General features: G+C 44.0%; 1 protein-coding gene across 4 annotated transcripts in view; it reads right to left on the bottom strand.

Annotated features, from left to right (window-relative positions):
* SETBP1 (SET binding protein 1) overlaps positions 1–19705 on the bottom strand; it is a 408527-nt gene that overhangs the window by 235419 nt on the left and 153403 nt on the right. For 2 of the 4 annotated variants that reach the window (XM_060405485.1, XM_060405484.1), the window contains exon 3: positions 19491–19598. The exons of the other annotated variants lie outside the window; for them this stretch is intronic. In XM_060405485.1, coding sequence (XP_060261468.1) covers positions 19491–19598 — 108 coding nt within the window. The remainder of the gene's footprint in view (positions 1–19490; positions 19599–19705) is intronic. 4 annotated transcript variants of the gene reach the window in all.

The following is a 19705-nucleotide window of genomic DNA, read 5'->3' as shown; positions in this document are numbered from 1 at the left end:
TGTCTCCCATTCTCTGCATCACCTGTTACAGTAGCTGGGAGTCCAATAGATGCTCAAGCGGCTAGTGTGGGCTGATAAGTCGTCCTGTACCAGCAGCACCAGCTTTTGCCTGGACATCCTGAATCAACCTCCTTCCTTCTACATCTGCACATCAGCCTGCCAACCCTAGGGGTGAGGGAAGTAGAGAGAAGAGATTTGACTTTTTGTTTGAGTGGGATGTCTGCTGCCTCCCTGGTAGCCTCCTTCCTCTGATTTCCACTTTAGGGAGCACAATTTCTGTGGTTCATTCACATGCCTAAACTGTTTATGATGCTGTCCCCAGGAGGAATCCTCCCCGTGTCCCTCAGATGTCTATCCTGTAATACTTAATTCTTTGGAAAGAAGTAACAAGAAGCCTGGGTGGTTTTTTTTATTTTTTTTTTAAGATATTAAGAAAATCATTTATTGCTGAGAAGTCACATCAGGGTCTCATCCTTCAAAGCGACAGTTAAGTGTGTATCAGCCTGAGAGAGAGCCTGATTATTAGTTTTAAAGAGCTCATTTTATTCTCTTAAAAATGGGATCAGTTCATCTTCGTCTCATCTGTCTGTGCACGGCTCCTGCATGCCACAACAACTGTCAGCTCCAGGCATTAGGTTATTAACGTGTAGCAGGTGTATGCGTGGATCTGCCTGGGTGTGTGTGTTTTCCAAAGGAGCGGACAATGAGATTTAGCACATGAGTAATTAATGGGGTTGATTTGCTCACCTGCATTCAGGAAGGGACTGGGAAGACAGTTCCCATCCAGTCCATCCCACACTCTTTGGCTAGGAGAGGGAGAGGGAGGAGCCATGGCCAGAGCACACGTACCTGAACAGCGACAGCAAGACCTGGGAGTAAATCGCCTTACCAAGGGATGCTCTAAAAGGAATATGACTATCACAAGCATGCGTCTCCCTCACACCCCAAGGGCCATGTAGCTTTGCCCAGGTGACCCAGCACAGCTGCAGCAGAGCTTCCAGCTGTGGCCAATACCTGTTTAAAGAGCTATTTAGTAGGGCCCAGACTTCTCCTCACTCTGTTATGGATGAAGGCAAGAGCTAAGCTAAAGTTTCAGATAAAGAAAAGGATGGAATCTTCCACTGTTTTGCTCTATATACCCATTCATATCAATGGAAAGACTTTGCACAATGTCTGAAGTATGAAGTGTTAGTTGCTCAGTGAACTAAGGTGAAGAAAGTGAAAGGTGTTGGTCATTCAGTCATGTCTAACTCTTTGAAATCACACGAGCTGCAGCCCACCATGCTCCTCTGTCCATGAAATTCTCCAGGCAAGAATACTTCAGTGGGTAGTCATTCCCTTCTTCAAGGGATCTTCTTGACCCAGGGATCGAACCTGGGTCTCCTGCACTGCAGGCAGATTCTTTACCATCTGAGCCACCAGGGAAGCATTGTACTAAATGTCAACACAAAAGTAGATATGCAGGGAGAAACCTGCACATAGAAATATGTGACAAATAATATGGAATAGGTAACAAAATGCTAAGTTGAATGCAGCTGGATGTTTAATTGATGAATGAAAAAGCCAGAGGACACAGCCAGCCATGGGGTGCTTCTGACAGAGGGGGACGTAGGAGCATCTTTATTATAGAAAAGTGGAGGAAGGGCCCATCAGGCATACGCCAACAAGAGGAAACAAACCAAAGCGGGAAAGAGACTTGAGAATTACAGAAACATGGTGCATACAACCTATAACAGGGAACGGTGGGCAATTCAGCTGAATAGATATTAGGCGTGCCTAGAAACAGAAGCGTGTCTGCATATGTCTCTGTATACACCAATGACTCTGGGGCACATAATCTGAAATGACAGATAATCAAAACATCATTTAGCATGTATCTATGTCTTAGAATTGATATGCATGGGTGAGGAGATGTAGGGCTTGCAATACTTTCCATGAAATAATGAAATGCCTCAAAAGATCTGAGTCAGGAAGAGCTGGGCAGCCACCATGCTGGTCTGATGAGTGCACCTGTCCCTCCCAGTCCTGCCTGCAGCAAATGCACCTCTTGGGCTGGGTCAAAACATTCACCTTCCATAGTACGCTGAAGACAGGCTCCCAGCCACCCACCCCACCCACCCCACCCTCCTGTGGCAAGGAAGGCAGTTAAGTGATGACTGTATACACAAGGCACATTCTCTTAGCTCCTACAGGAGTAGAACATATAATAAATCCATATTTATTATCAAATAAAAGATAAGTCATAGGAATAAATTATTTCAAATGAAAGAGACTTGCTATGGATCACAATACTGATAATTTGCCAGCAGAGAATTGAGTTCCCACGCAGAGGAAGGAAGCCTCCCTGGGAAGCCTGGATGACACTCTTCCATCCAGAATGATGCATTCTTGCTCTGTACTCACATCACACTTTCTCATTTCCTCCCACAGTCAGTGTCAGCTGAAGGAGGGAGCACATATCAAAGACCACTCAGGGAGGACAGGGACCTATATTCCGGGCACTTGCATGCTGACCCACCAGCACTGCTGTTTCCAAGACATCAAAAAAGGTGCTAGCCTGTGGAGCGAAGCCTGTCCTGCCCTCTGGAAATCCTTTGTGGGGGCTGGAGAGCATACACAACTCAAAAAATTAATGTGGCAAAATTCTAAAAAAGAAGTGGAAATGAATGGTGACAAAATCACGGCAGGAAAATAGGTGTAGAGGTGTCAGGCCTAACAACTGGAGTGGCTTGCTGTATAACAGAAGTTAACAATACAAACACCATGATCCTCGCAAGCCAAGCAGGAGGAGAGAAGCTGCTAAGGACAGATCACAGCAAAACCCACATGAGCAGGAACTGAAGAACTGAGGACAGCCTGGCCTGTCACATACTGCCCAAGTTGGGACATTCCTAAACCTGGTCTTCCTTTTGCTCATCTGCCAAATAGACTGTTACAAACCTGAATCAAGCCTAGAGTTTACTAGACTAATATTGTGAAGCAACAAACACCTGGACAAAGAAAGAGTGGACAAGCCACGGTTCTCAAGAGTCTTCAGAGAAGTGTTCCGAGTCAGAGAAGAGGCAGGACAAAGGACCCTAAGGAAAGAGTGGAGTAGGGCAGGGGTGGGAAAGCCTACAGACCCCACAGCTGTGAGCGCCAGCCTCTACCGGGCTGCACCCAAGGACGCTCTCAGCTCTTTCAGCCTTTGGACCTGACAACCCACCTCCTCTCTTGCACAGCAGAAGTCCTGCAGCAGCAGATGTGAGCTGTGCTGTGTGCTTAGTTGCTCAGTTGTGTCCATGCTAGACAAGGACACTTAAAAAAAAAAAATGAAGGGGGTCGAGGAGGAAGCAGAAAAGAATGAAAATTTGACTACAGAGTGTTTATAAAGAGCTGGTGTGTAACTCAGTGTTTGTGGAAACTTTTCTAGTTTGTTTGGTGGCAGAAACCAAATTGGAAACATGTAAAGTATGTAAACATAATTTACAATCTAAAGAACTTAAATTGTAAGATTAAGTGAAATGATGTCTGAGAATGTACTCCAAAAGGTGCGGGGTACTGTCCCCATGGAAGGGTTTGCTGTCCATGGCCAAATTCTCCATATGTTTACTTGATGGATCAGAGGTCACGAGGGCTCTGCTGGCCACCAAAGCAGACAGTGAAAGGCATTTGCTGAATTCCAAAAAGGCTCCAGGACCAGACCGCCTCCCTTACACCTTCTGTAGGACCAGAATTTACATTCCTAGAGATTCGTACTCTTGGAGTTTCTGCCCTCAGGCTTTCTTTCAAAAATGCAAATACCTCAGGGAAGGCTGACACTTTTAACTAATTCATTCTAAGATGTGGAGAACAGGTTGTCAAGCAGACATCGAGAGGGTCTGGAAGTCACAGCGCTGTTCCACCCTGACTATGTGAACTTGGCAAATAAGCCACTTGACCTTTCAGGGCCTCAGCATATCCATATGGGAAAGAGACACTGCACAGCCAGATAAGACAGACCTTTCAACCCTGAAATGAGATTACCTGATGTATCAGAGGTAGGGCTGCAGATAAAGGAGCAGCCAGTTAAATTTGCATTTCATCATAAATACATGCTTAGTGTATGTTTCACGTATACTTAAAAAAAAGTGGAGGAGTCCTGTATTTTTAATTTTCTAAATCTGGCAACCCTAATCAGATGGGCTTTTCTCTCTAGAGGAAAGATTCTAGGGGGAGCATGGGCAGCAAACGGAAAATGCAGGGAGTGAGGAGAAAAGGGAGTAGGAAGGCAGTTGCAAGCACAATTCTGCCTCCTGCACAATTCTTGGAGGGCTGATCTAGTGCGATGACATTCATAAAATGCACCTCACCTGAGGGTTTCAGAAAAAATGCACAGGCTGCCAGAGCCCCTCCCTGGAAAATGGGCTCCTGGGAGAGCCACTTCCTAAGCAGAAAGGACCACTTCTCTGCCTGTAATCTGACCCTCCACTACTCTTCCCAGCTTCCCTTACCTCCCTCCCTGGTAAGACTCTTTAAAGGCTCCCTCCTGATGCTTTGTGAAATCCAAGCTCCCTAGAAGCTCAGAGAAAGCCCACTTGGTCTGCTATGCTCCCCAACCCCCAACCCCAGACAGGTTTCTTGCCCTTCCCACCTCATACCTCTAAGTCAGCTTTCCTTCCCCACCTGCCTAGGAGAAGGTTTTTCTTTCTGAATGCCGAAGACTGCACCCTTTCCAGAGAATGGCCCTGGCTCCTCCATCTCCTGTTCTGATTTAGCTCGTCTCCCTTCAGGTCTCCAGTGTATCCTAGGTGGGCCTCTGCTGAACAGGGCACCACCCTGTATTTGAGTTCATGCATTCTCAGTGTCAATCACTTCCTTGAGGGCAAGTATGCATTTCTGTCTTGCTTCATCTCTGAATCTCTAGTTTCTGCTACAGCACTTGGCTTTTGACAAATATAGTAATTATTTGATTGATTGATTGACTGACTATTACATTTTCTGGTCCCTGTCGACTGAGGACATTTGTTGAAGAATTGATCAGCCTCTTTCTCCCCAGTTTTGTGCTTCTTCTATAACTCCTGGGGATCACAAATCATCTCTTTTAGCCATTTTCTACCCATCTCCATGGAATTAGCTGTTTTCTACTCATCCCCATGTACCCCTCCTGTACTCCCCAAAGCACAGAGCAAGCCCTCCTTGGAACTCACAGCTTTGAGCCGTTTTATAACTTGGTTGAGTTTGCATTTATCCACAATTAACCATATGCTTCCTTGTGTGTGTGTGTACTAAGTCACTTGACACACACACACATGCACAAGGAAGCACATGGCTAACTGTGGATAAATGCAAATCCAATCAATGCCACCCTTAAATTATGTTCTGTATTGTCATTCCTATCAACAGTATCCCATTAGAGCTTTCTAAAGGCAAGGGTTAGTATCATGTACTTGGTGAGGAATGAAGCCAGGAAATGAGGCCTCAGCCCATTGGGAGCTTATACTTTAAAAAACAAAAAAATGGTAAAACAGAAGGTATCCCACATTCAGCTGAACCATCCTTGGAGACTTGTATACAGTGGATTTACACACATTGTTTGTTGCTATTTAGTCACTAAGTGATGTCTGACTCTTTTGTGACCCCCTGGACTGTAGCTCACCAGGCTCCTTCCGTCCGTGGGATTTCACAGGCAAGAATAATGGAATGGATTGCCATTTCCTTCTCCAGAGGATCTTCCTAACCCACGGATCAAACCCGTGTCTCCTGCACTGGCAGGTGGACTCTTTACCACCGAGCCACCAGGGAGCCACACATTACCTCATGTTAAATGAGGGTGGATTCCGGTTTTTTGTTTTGTTTTGTTTACTTTCTATTCTCATAAAAATTAAGATCTCCCCTCCTTCCACATCCCTGCCTTTCAGTTTTCTACCAGCTCTCAGCTACGGTAAAATTTTCATTCTTTTTCTTAATGCAGAACAATTAGTTTCCTTTCATGCCAAGCCTTGGAGGCCTCACCTTTCATACCCAACCAGGTATTTGTTAAACAAAAACCCACTCACTCCTGTAGGGAAAGACTGTAAGGGAAGAATCAGAGGCAAATCTTTTAATTTGAAAGATCCTTTATCTTCTCCCCTTTGTAACTGAGGTAACTATTACAGGGAGTGATAATTACATGCCAAGGGAGCCTGGAGTAAAAAGTGACCATGTTTGACACAGGAAATATACCATCGGTAGGCTGTGTTCACCGGAGAAGGTAATGGCACCCCACTCCAGTACTCTTGCCTGGAAAATCCCATGGATGGAGGAGCCTGGTGGGCTGCAGTCCATGGGGTCGCTAAGAGTCGAACACGACTGAGAGACTTCACTTTCACTTTTCACTTTCATGCATTGGAGAAGGAAATGGCAACCCACTCCAGTGTTCTTGCCTGGAGAATCCCAGGGACGGAGGAGCCTGGTGGGCTGCCGTCTATGGTGTTGCACAGAGTCGGACACGACTGAAGCACCTTAGCAGCAGCAGCAGGCTGTGTTCACCAGATTGAGTGTGACTAACCTATCTTTGCATGTCTGCCACCCAAGTAGGAACTTGGGGCCCACTTCTCTAGCTCGCATCTTGGAAGCTGCCCTCTGACCTGAGGACCAGCATCTGTGACTCTGAAGAAGCTACTCTATTTCCCTGTCATTCTCCATCCAATTCCAAGGCCCAAGTGTTACAAACATGGGCTCTGGGACCAACAACTGTTCCTCCCCATCTTCCAGATCTTAACACCCTCAGCACCCTCCTAGGGAAACTCTCTCTCCCAGTCCCCAGCTACAGCAAACTGCCAAGCTCCCATTTCTTGGAACATTGGAGAAAACCAACCTTTCCTAGGCCCTCAGAGGTTTTTCTTTCTCCAAGAAAGTGTTTCTAGCCTAAACTCAATTGCTGGATTAACTACAAATATTCTAGAAGCAAAGATTCTCAAAGTGAAAGTGAAAATGTTAGTTACTCCATCTTGCCCAACTCTGCGACCCCCATGGACTGTATAACCCACCAGGCTCCTCTCTCCATGGGATTTCCCAGGCAATAATACTGGAATGGGTTGCCATTTCCTTCTCCAGAGGATCTTCCCAACCCAGGAATTGAACCCATGTCTCCTGCATTGCAGGCAGATTCTTTACCAGCTGAGCCACCAGGGAGGACATATCAGAAACATCTGGAGGGCTAAGCCCCAAGTTCTGAGGTGAGGTCCAGAATTTTATATTTCTAACAAGATCCTTGGTGATGGGGATGCCTGCATACTGGCTTATACCTCTGGCTTCCATGTGTCCACTTAGGGGCTTTTAGACACACTGCTCAGCACTGTGAGCCCTTGACTGCAGCAGACACTCCCCATTCACGCCACTGTCCCCAGGACACACAATCAAGCTTTGAATCCAAAAGTGATGGCCTGGAAGCAAGAGTGTCCTAAGGGGTGGCCCTGGCCTACAGCAGGTGTTTGTCCAATGTGATTAAAACCCAATTATGACATACTTCACAGGCCAGAAAACTGGGAGGGCCGGGGCCTGGCTTGCAGAACAGCATGAATTTTGTGTAACCAGTGTAAACAGAGTGCATAGGGGGTGGGTGCAGACAGCTGTTTCCCATTCAGGGGCCAGCAGGGCTCAGGGAGTAGGAAGCCGAGCACATCGCTGCCCTGCCAGGCCCTTGCAATCAGAACCTCAAGGGCACATCAGCCGTTCCTCAGAGGGGCAGGGCAAGAGGAATGAGGTTACAGAGTGGGGGTTCAGAAGACAGTGAGACAGGGAACAGAGGATATACCCAGCGATGCTTTAAGGAGGGGTAACTATTGATGTAAAGTTTTATCATGACTAATTTGCATCCTGGGATGCAGAGGAAACTCAGCCTTACCAGAGAAAGGACAGGAAGGGGAGCCTTTGATGGGGATGTTTCACTGATGAGAATGGTCTGAAAACCAGGGTCATTAGAATCCCCTTGGCACTTGTGGAATGTGCAGATTCCCAGGCCCCATCAAGTCTACAGAATCAGAACCTCTGGGGGTAACCCCAGACCCCACCTGGAATCTGCATGCTATAAAATATCTCCAACTGATTGTTATGCTCACTGCTGTTTGACCAAAGCAAGAGTGGCTTGGGTTTCACATGCTGCCCTCTTTTCAAATCTATAAATGTTGTCTAGCCTCATCTGACAGGTCTGGCAAAAATCAAGAACCCCCTGGACCATTAAGGATAGTTCCCTCCTGTACACTATACCACAAAGACCACGCGTTCTCCAGAGCCCAGGGAAGCACTTGGCTCCTCATTATTGTTGCTTTTTAAGTCAATCTATGTAGTAATCAACAATTATTTGTTGAATACCAATTTTGTCAGAGAAGGCAATGGCACCCCACTCCAGTATTCTTGCCTGGAGAATCCCAGGGACGGGGGAGCCTGGTAGGCTACAGTCCATGGGGGTCACTAGGAATGGGACACAACTGAGCGACTTCACTTTCACTTTTCACTTTCATGCACTGGAGAAGGAAACGGTAACCCACTCCAGTGTTCTTGCCTGGAGAATCCCAGGGACGGGGGAGCCTGGTGGGCTGCCGTCTATGGGGTCGCACAGTGTGTTCATCACTTCACCAGATGACTACACAGAAGTATGAAGCACGGTCCTTAACAGCAGGAGAGGAAGTAAGTGAGATAAACACAACCCAGACACAATGGACACACTAAGGCAAAAGGCACAGAGAGGGAATAAATGGAATACAGGGAGTGTTATTTTAAACTCTATTACAATCAGTGCCACAACCACATAGCTGTTATTCGTTTAATTCAGAAAATCAATATGCCTTTCATAATCTAAAACCAATGATAGCAATACACTGTTTATGGAATATTTACATAGTGGCAGGTGTGGTACAAATGAATTTGCCTTATTTAATCCTCTCCAAAACCTGATGAGAAGGGTACAATTATTTTTCAATTATAAATGAAGATCCTGAGCTTTACGCTTATTAGCTACATGCCCAAGTTCACACAGCTCATAAGAACTCGAGTCAGATAGTAGCCTTAGTTGTGCCTGATCCCAATAACCTGCGTCAGTCTTGTGTGTGACAATCAGGAATAATCTAGTTGTAATGCAGTAAAATCTCAGAAATGGGCAAGATAATTAAAAGGCATAATGGCAGCTCAACGGAAGAAAAGGTCAGAGAAGTGTGTAAGAATTAGGAGTAAACTTCATGGAAGAAATGAATCTCTGGAAGGGAGATTCTGAAATTCCCTGAATTACCAGGGCCCCCTTGACCACATGTCTCTCTACATACAGAACAGAGGCTGAAAAGCCCTGGGGATCCCTGAGGGAAAGACTGACTTTAAGATGATCCATGAAAACAAGTCAAACTGAGCTTGCTCTTCACTCCATACTATTCTGCGTCAATTGAGACCACGATACGAACAGTTCATCACCAGCAATGTTCACAAACTGGCCTCTACGGGATTCACAAAATGTACAACGAGGCTTGTTCTTCATTTTTTAGAGGAGGATTGGGAATAAAAACAAAAAAGAAAAGACAACTCTACACAAGGCCTTACTGAATAAGCACTCTGGAAAGTCACTGAGCAGAAAATTGAATTTAAGTTTCTCCAAACGATACATATTCCCCATTCTCCCAATGCTTTGTTGGAATGATCCACTCCCTCTATAAGGAAGTCATGAAACCAAGGAAACACTTCAAACTAGAGAAAACACTATGTACTATTTTGTGAATCCAGACTTTTGGATTCAATTCAAATGCTCAATGTATAGAGTTTCTTTACCCACCCCACCCCACCCCCGCCCCTCTCTCCCTGCAACAGCGCACAGCACTTTCAGTCTCCTTACAAGGGTATGTTTTAAAACATGTGTGTGGTTTTTCTATAGCCGCTATTTACAGAGGATGAGAATAAACTTGTTTTCTGACCAGGGAAGCAGAGTAGCATCCCCAGTTGCTCTGAGTTCTGAAGGCTGTCCCACCCAGCTTTCATGCGAGCAAGTCCCAAAAGTTTCCAATACATAAGATAAGCAGAAATGTCCTTTGTATAGGCTAAATAGGCTAAAAATAGATGGGAAATGTGATTTGAGAAGCTGTGAACATGTCTATATCTCTTCCCTTAGTCTGAAATTCTGCCCTTAGTGATGCCTCTAAGGATTTTATAGCAAAAATAATTTGGAAAGAGCCTTTGAGATCACCTAGGCCAGTCCTCAAATTTTATGTTTGGGTAAATTGTAGCTATGAAAGTTTACCGTCTTGCAAAAGGACTCAGGTTTTCAATTGAAGCAGCCTTTCTCAATGTTAATTTGGCCTATATGATGTTGACCTCTTCTGACCTTGGGTCAAAATAAGTGTCCCATGGTCAAGTCACTTTGGGAAATGATGCACATATAATGTCACCTCCCTGCTTTCTTTTGCAGATTCACAACACAGATTAATAGACTAAAGATTCCCAGAAGTTCTACCATCAAGAACAATTCTTTTTCCAAATAGTTTGCTGCTGCTGCTGCTGCTAAGTCACTCCAGTTATGTCCGATTCTGTGCGACCCCATAGACAGCAGCCCAACAGGCTCCCCCGTCCCTGGGGTTCTCCAGGCAAGAACACTGGAGTGGGTTGCCATTTCCTTCTCCAATGCATGAAGGTGAAAAGTGAAAGTGAAGTCGCTCAGTCGTGTCCGACTCTTTGCGACCCCATGGACTGCAGCCCACCAGGCTCCTCCGTCCGTGGGATTTTCCAGGCAAGAGTACTGGAGTGGGGTGCCATCACCTTCTCCGTCCAGTTTAGCTACTTAAAATTTTTACAGTATGATTCCTACTAACATGCAGAGGAATGAGTGTCCTTGCGTAAGCCATTTGGGAAATAATGCATGATATCATAGTGTGTTCTCTTCTGCACCAGGAAAATAATTCAAAGGTAATACTTTATACTAATTCACAGTTACTTAGGACATAAGTCTCAATTTCCCCTTGGCAAGAAGGGTTAAGCAGCATTAAGGAATCTGAACACAAAGAATAAGGATCTGAGACATGCTCAACAAACTTTGATAACAATTTGGCATTGGTCATAGCCAAATTTCACAGGTGGGAATCTGTGCCAGGCCAAAGCGATTAAACTTAAGGACCAAAGCAACTGACCACTTTGCTCCTCTGTTGTAGAAATCTTTCTTGTTTTCATCTTTAGAACTCTTTTTGCTCCAGTATTACTTCCTACTACAAGGCTAGTTTCTCACGTTTTTGGTATTCTTTAAGTATATCCAGTACTTTGGCCACCTCATGCGAAGAGTTGACTCATTGGAAAAGACTCTGATGCTGGGAGGGATTGGGGGCAGGAGGAGAAGGGGACGACAGAGGATGAGATGGCTGGATGACATCACTGACTCAACAGACGTGAGTTTGCGTGAACTCCGGGAGTTGGTGATGGACAGGGAGGCCTGGCGTGCTGCAATTCATGGGGTTGCAAAGAGTCAGACACGACTGAGCGACTGAACTAAACTGAACTGAAGTATAACCATGGTGGTAAACATGCAGTGGGTGTCCAATGATTATAAAAATAACGAATTATCAAAACAGAAATCTGATTACGGTTTTTATTCTTTTGCCAGAATGAAATTTGGAATGTGACCAGCCTCAGGATTTTACTAATTCTTATTCCTCCTAAGCGATTTTTTTTTTAAAGTTCAAGTATTTTCAGTTGCTCAGCTAACTTAATATGTTTAAATAAATTCATTTTAGATCTATCTTATCAGCAGAATTCAGTCTGATCAATAGAATTATACTTGATCAAAAGGAAGAAAATTCCTTTAAAGTCACCAATGCAATAGAGTGTATCAGTAACATTTATAAGATGTGCTGCATTTGCAAACAGGAGAACTGAGAAAATGCACTGGCAACCACATTTGTTACATGTTAAAGTCTTAAGAATGGCTCTACAGGTCTTGTAGTGGGACCTATTTGTCTCTATTCACCAAGTTTCTACTCTGTCATGAAACGTAGAATCAATCTTCTGGAAGGAGTTGGGAAAGAGACTACTGATCATTCTTTTCCACTTATCTGATAGAAGTAACTGGAAAAAGGTTTATCTTAATCTGCTCCAGCTACCATACAAGATACCATATACTGGGTGGCTTAAGCAAGAGACATTTATTTTCTCCCAGTTTTGGAGGCTCAAAAGCCATGATCAAGGTTCCCACAGGGTGCAGTTTCTTGTAAAAGTTACCTTCTTGGCTTACAGATGACCACCTTCTCGCTGGACCTCACATAGTAGAGAGAGAGCAAACCAGGTCTTGGTGTCTCTTCTTGTAAGGGCACTAATCCTATAGGCTCAGGGCTTCACCCTTCAGATCTCATTTAACTTTACTTCCTTACTACAAATATAGTTACATCAGAAGAAAGAGCTTAAATATATAAATTCTGTGACACAATTCAATTCATAGCAGATCTGAAGATGTGAAGCCCAGGTCAGTGGAGACTCCTCTTTGTTACTCTCTCCTCTCCTTCTTTCATCTACCCTCTTTCAGTCCAACCCTTCATATTATATAGAATAGGAAAAGTAGCCAATACTCAAGAAAAATTTTCAAAATAACTAAAACCAAATCAGAACGGATCAAAAACACCTCATTTCTTCAGCTGCCTTCAACATCCCCATATTCAAAAAGACACTTGGTTTAGTGGTATCTGAACTTTCATCCACTACATCGATGATAACTTATGGTTAAGGAAGCATTGCCAGATTTGACAAGTTAGGACTTGCAGCTGCTCACAGACACTGAGTCCCATTGTTTCTACTGCATGGGACAAGGCCATGGAGAACCTGCATAACAGCACTTCCTAACTGTAGCTCCCTGGGGCCCTGTTGGAAAAAGTCAGCTATGTAAGTTAGAAACCACTAGAATGGTATCTCTTTTTTTAAAAAACCAGTGACTTAGAAACACCAAAAAGAGTATTTCAAAACATAGTTTCAACAACAGCAAGATTTAGTACATAGCCTTTTTAGAAGAACATTTTGAGATGTGACTACTTGAAAGTATAATACAACCCAGTTTGTGTTTTGAAAAATCACTTTTACTCTTCCATGCTTTGCATGGAAACATGCCTATCCTTCCTCATTTAAAGCCATTAATAAAAGGTCCCAAGGGTTGAATCTGCAATGCTTTTATAAATGTCCACTGTCCTTCCCTCTCTCCAGTTTTCATTTGCTAAACTGGAGAGAAAGGTGCATACTCATGGAAAAGCTAGTTGGAGGCCTAGGGGGTAAACAAATACAACACAAATACAAGCTGAGCTTGCTCAGCTCAAGGAGCTGCTGGATTTACTACATTGCAACTATAACATTTGGTTCCCCCATGGTCTCTATAAACTGTGCATTTACTTTTTGTGGCAGGAAACTACGCACCCAGGAAGAGAAAAGTTTGTTAAGTTCTGCCGAAAATGCTGACCATCTAGGCTTGCACTCACCAGGCTAAGGGCTCAATATATCTGTTATCTCTCTAGGCCTTCACATAAGGTCAGGCCACAAAGGGCCTTTAATGAATACCCACTGGATAGCTGAGAGATACATGTTGCAACAACCACCAAAAAATGAGTAAATGAGCTATCATGGGCTCTTTGGCTGCTTGATGCTCACCAACTGTCCTATTCTGAAGTCTGGTCTATTCAGTCTGGAGGCAGCGAACAACATAATTCCTATTAGGGAATTTCATTACAAAGACAATAAATAGGAAACACAAGTACATCTCCATTGACCTTTCTATAGGCAGTTTCTGTCCAGTGATGGGGGGATGTAGTTAGAATCTAGTTGTCCCACCACAACCACAAGATCTTACCTTGTTTCTCTCATTTTGGAAACCATACTGAGCATTCTTTAATTAGGAAGTTCTTGATTTCCTACTATAGGCTCCAAAAGAGCTTTTTTATAAGTTTCTTCTCTTTAAAAAGAAAAAGACGTTTGTTACCAAATAGAACACACCATGAGTGCTGAGCCCATGCTCACATCACCACTATTCCTGCATCCTGAGCTGTGTGCTCACCAGCAAGCACCTCCGAGGCCAATGGAGTGGAGGAGAAATGTCCCCCAGAGCATTCTTAGCCTGCACTGGATACAAAGAGTAAGCTCAAGAAATTGTAGTTTCTTTCCTTGGCCCCTTTGTGGGTCCAAAGCAGCTATTAGGGAGCATTGGTGCTCCTGGATTATGTGCTAAACAAACCAATATTTGAACCACAGAAAGGCCGGCCTGGGGCTGGGCTGATCTGCAGGGGCCTCCTTTGTCTGGGGGTTGGAATCATTCCCTGATTCCTTTTCACTACTCCTCCCCACCCCCAGCTCCTTCCCTTCTCCCAATTCATTCTTTAAGAATTTATCCTGCTGCTTCTTTAACTCAGCATGTGTCTGGGCAGATGTCCAAGAACGCTCCCTTCAACGAAGACAACAACAGGAACAGGAAAAAAAAAAAAAAAAAACCCTCCACTTCAATTCAGTCCTCCTTGCTCTCGCTGGCTCGCCCTCTCCCTCCTGGCTTTTCACAGCTCATGATTGATAATGTCCTCCTCTCTCTCACCCTGGGACTCCACATGCCTTTCTATTGGACAACATAGCCTCTGTGAGGCAACCTGGGAGCCCAGCCACTGGGCCCTGGGACCCCCTTGAGGTCTTTTGAGAGAGGAAAAATAGAAAGGCCAAAAGGGGCCCTGGATAGGGGCAGGCCCAACAGGTACAAAGCAACCAGAGAGCTGAATGGGGTGAGCCTTTGTGCCAGGGCCAGGGCTCGGCAGCAGGGAGAGGATGGGGAGCCCTGTGAGGAAGTCTTTCTGGACCGACTCCCCACCATTTTTTAAAATTTTTCTGCCTTAGTAAGAAAGGCAACTACACTGAGACTCCAAAGGACCAAGTATATTTTGAAACAGTGAAAAGCATGCTACCTGAACTCTCCTTTTGAATTCTATGGCTTCCCTTGAAATTCCTCGAGAGAGGACATCGCATTTTCAGTTGCATTCTGTTACAAAAAGATTCAACTAACATTTTGCTGAGCACTTACTAAATCTCAAATACTATGCTGCTCGTTTGCTCATTCATAATGACACTTAATCCTTGGAACAACAAGGTAGTAGATACTCCTTGTTACCAGACGGGGAAACTGAGGCCCGTAGTGACGAATTTCCTTGTCCTGGATCACCCAGCTAACACGCAGCAGTGCTGTGGGCTAAGACCCATATACGCATACTTTCTCTGCTCTACTCTGCTGCTTCAGTAAACTTTGAGAAATCAAAGAATAATTGAATGAACAGAAAAGGAAGGGGCATTATTACTATTTCCTAGTGTTATTATTTGTGCCATTCAGTAAATTTGCATCAAGAAACCTGAATCACCCAGAAAATTAGTTTTTTTCCCTTTCTCCTCATAACTATCTTGGGATAAGTGGGTCAGATGAGGGTTGCCCTAAAGTTGATGAACTACATGATCTCATTCTACCTCAGAAATGTTTTCTTGAATTTCTAATTCAATCATATATCCTGTACATTTTTAAGCGGTCAGTTGGAAAGTGATCTGCTTGATTAGGATTTCTGTCATTACTAAACTGCACTTGAAAATACTGTCTACTTTATAAGAGACAACTCTTGTTTAAAGATAATTTCAGAAATATTCTGCAGGTAAATCTGTGCCGTCTGTTAATGAAAATGATTATACAAAAGTTTCCTTTTTCCTTGTAGTTTCCAGCAAACTTACAGACCCAGTTAGTCCCCAATGTAGACAATTAGAGCCTTGAAGGGACCAGGTAGCACCCACTCCTTTTAGATACTTCTGCTTTTCCCATAACTGTTGAATTCTGTATTGTGCATATAAACCTCTGCAATTCCTTTAGAAATAGATATGCTAGAACTTCCTGATACGGAAACAATCAGTATATATGTCTATCTCAGGTTGTCATCATAATCTAACACACCTTATTTAATGTCCACACCCGGGACAGAGCAGAGTAAGACAGAGCAAATTACTGAATAGAAGTGAAAAAAAAAAAAAAAACAAACACCTCTGACTTAGTGATGTGCTTGCCAGAGTCTGTACCCCTCTCTTGGTGGAGGGTAGTGCGGTTTCCATGGCTACACCAAGACCAAGATGCTTTTGCCTCCTCCATCTTCCTGTGCTGAAGCCCAGGTTCTCAACTACCCTTGTAGTTTTCTACCTCTTTGGTTCATCTGCTTCCCTAGCCACTCCCTTCCCTTGTTTCTCCTTCTTTCCTCCCCCTGCTTCTGCTTCTTCTCTCCTCCTCGTCTCTTTTCCAGCTGCCTCAGAAAAGCAATACTTGGGGAAAGACAAAAGGAAGGCGGAGGAGACAAGTCAAAAGTCACAATTTGTCACTTAGAAAAATAGTCTGCTAGTGTTAAACACTTAATGAGTCTTTCAGAAGCAAAAATAAGGACAAATCCGTTGAAACAGTATGTTAGGCTCTCAGAAATAAAGAAGAGCAATCAAGAAATGCACCAACAAATACCTGTTGAGCATCTGCTCTATGGAGGTCCTGGGCTAGTGGTGCGATAGTATTCAAACTAGAAACAAATGTTATTGGAGACCCTTAAGTTAAGGAGGATAGAGTCTAGCAAACCATATGGGCCACAGGAAATGGCCACATAAGTGAATCATACAAAATTCTACACGTGATGTTACATGAAGCAAATGAGCAGGTACTGGAGCAGAGTGTTCTAGGGACGATGTGCGCCAGGTTCTGGAAGGCAGGATGCGCTCTGACGGGGGCTCAAGGGAGGGAAGGCTTGGAATGGGCACTGAAGGATGAATGAACTCTGGTGAGGAACCAAGAAGTAGAAGGGAGCTGTAGCCTTAAAATTCACCCTCTTGCCACCAATAACTGATCTTAAGATTCAGACAGGAATGAAAAGTGGAACCTGGATGGAATTTGAAGAGAGAATGAGTAATGCCTCTTACCAGGTCCCTGGGGAGTCATCTTCTCAGCCATCTGGGATTATTGCTATGGTTGCTATTAAACCAAAGTATTTATTTACTAGGATTCACCACGTATTATTTTTTCTCCTAGATTCAACTAATCCATACCCAAATGGTCTTCATCACATTGCTTACCTCAAGAACTTATAATAACCAAGCAGTGTGATGAAAAGAAAAGTCAAATCATTTATTTGTGAATCAAGAGGATTAGTTTCCAAGATCATTTTGGTTCTAACATTCATGTTATCTTCCCTTCTACTTCTTTGGCACTCTGGCTAAGAAAGATGACTCTTGTTTCTCCCTTGCACAAAAGCTCAAAAGCAAAGAGTCTGTTTTGCAGTACAATTTGAATTTCCTTGACCTAAGAATGATTCCTCAGGTAGTATTGTCCTGCTGCTCCAGGATACAGAATGCCTTTCCTTCAATATATGGTACTAATGTCACCAATGGATGCGAGTTCTCATCACAGAGCAATTGTTTTCAGTACCAAAGGATGGAGCCAGGCATAAACAAAGAAATGCCATCTGTGTCTTTCTCAGTTAAAGGTGTGCTCTTCATCTATTTAATTATTTTCTTAAAATACAATCGTTATTGCCAGAAAAAGGAGGGAAAAGCTACCGTTGGTTTTATTTTGTTAGGTATTCTCCCTCTGATAGATGGAAGCATGTATCTTTTTTATGAATATCACCTGCAAGAAATCTAACCTAGGGATATTTATTTCTTCTTAGCCTGTTAAATGGTCTAAGATTTATAGTCTGCTTGATATTTTCAGTAGGCAACGATCTATCTAGTGAATAACACATAAGGAGCAAGGCAAAGGTAAATTCTCATTTCTTTCTATAGCCAAACTGAAAACAATCATTGGTGACTTTGAGCCACATGCATACATGTCTCCTGAGGGGTGGAAGCACTGAGGACAGCTCAATCAGAGACCTAGGCGTTCAAAAGGAAGAGGAGCTTCTGCCATGCATTGTGCCCGGCCACAGTTTTTAGATGTAGCTACTGTACGGGCAAGCTGAGGTTCACTTCTTCAGGCTGATACCTATGACCTCTTCAGAGGGACCAGCAGGAGAAGGTGGCCAGATGCAGAGCAGGGGTGGAGACATCGGTTGCAAAGACAGGACTGCACTCTAATGTCCCAACCGTAACACCAAGCCCTTTGTCCATGGCATGGTGAATTCTGAAAGGAATTTCAGGATGAATAGCTAACTTTACAACCTTTACTCTTTCACATTTTGACTGGAACTTGTTTGCTAGTCAGTGGTTAAATATCCACTGACAATGATTTTAGAAGACGAATTTAAATGGATGAATATTAGGTGCAGGGGTGTTGGATGCTATGAAGAGAGTGAAAAGGAAGCAACATGATTATTATGCTCAGGAAGTTCTGAATTCCCTGATGCTACCCGGAACTGCTTGGTGATGACAGAGTCGGGATTAGACAGCCTGAGCTTAAGTAACTCTGTTTTCACACTCCCTAAGAGGATGGGGCTGCTGAGTTAAATGAAAGGGCCAGAACTTCTCCAAATCAGTTATACTCCAACCTGGACAATTCCATTCTGCAAAACAGAAGTCGCTGTTGTACTGATAAATGTGGTGACTCAATCAACACACAGTGATTGAACACAAGAGAAAATCAAAGGGAAAAAAGGGAGAGCTAAGTGGGAATTAAATCAGAAGAGTAGGATATCCTTTGGACAGTGGCTCCAGGGAATGACAGTCTCTTCTGCCTTTCTGCTCTACACAGAGCTACTCTGGAAGGAGCTGTGCTGCTACAGATGTGGGTATGGATCCCCAAGGGAGGTGTTCATAGCTGTGGACAGCGCACACATCCCCAAGTACACCAAGGAGATCCATGCCCTGGCTAACCTGCTTTGATTCTAAACAGACTGAATACTGACATCTGCTTCACCATCTCCACCCATGGTTCTCCTCTGCCATGGGTGGAGAGAGAAACCGAGGAGGCAGTCTATTTCAGTATATTCAACAATGCTACAAGCACTTATTTAACACCAAACCATATGTCAGGAACAGGGGAAGAGGAGGGAGCAATCCAAAGCTTCTCAGAAGCCAGGGAGAAGAGAGACAAGTGCATAAACAAGAAACGTGAAATGAAGCAAATCCTCCATTAGAAAGCTGCCTAGAGGAGCATGGGGCCAGCCACAGGCGAGGAGACAACTCTTCCACTCGGAAAAAAAGGAGACATTTGAGCTTGGGAAGCCTCTGGAGAAGCCAATTTTGAAAGGTTACTCTAGGCAGAAGGAACACTGCATAGGGGCCCATGGGGGCACAGCAGGACAAAGAAAGTTTAAGGAAATTCAGGAGACTGCTGTGACCAAAATACCAGGTGCAATGGAAAGAGAGATGACTCAGATTGTGGAGAGCTTGGTTTCTGCCTTGCAGAGTTTGGATTTTATTCTGTGAGCGCCGGGGAGCCAGCAGAGGCTTTTAAGAAGGCCTTGCAGGGAAGGAGCTAACGTTCTGATTTTGTACATGAAAACAATTGTAGCACAAAGAGGTTTTGCCTGAGGCCATTCAGCCAGTGAGGTCTGGAACGGAGGTCTTCCTACCTGCAACCCAGACTGCTTTCCACCAGCGCAGGCTGATTCCAGAGTCAATATATCATTGTGGGAAGCAATATATCTTTTTGGACATCCTGTGGGAAGCAGAATCCTTACCTGTCAATAAGAAATTGTAATCCTTACTTTAGTGAAAGCAAATGTTACTTTGATGGCTTCCAAGTTATCAAGTATATATTTCTATTGAGTCACTTACCATAATGTCA

This window comes from Ovis aries, chromosome 23 (assembly GCF_016772045.2).
Source record: "Ovis aries strain OAR_USU_Benz2616 breed Rambouillet chromosome 23, ARS-UI_Ramb_v3.0, whole genome shotgun sequence".
Taxonomy (NCBI): Eukaryota; Metazoa; Chordata; class Mammalia; order Artiodactyla; family Bovidae; genus Ovis; species Ovis aries.
The sequence above is the reverse complement of the archived record's forward strand: the minus strand, read 5'-3'. Positions and strand labels throughout refer to the sequence as shown.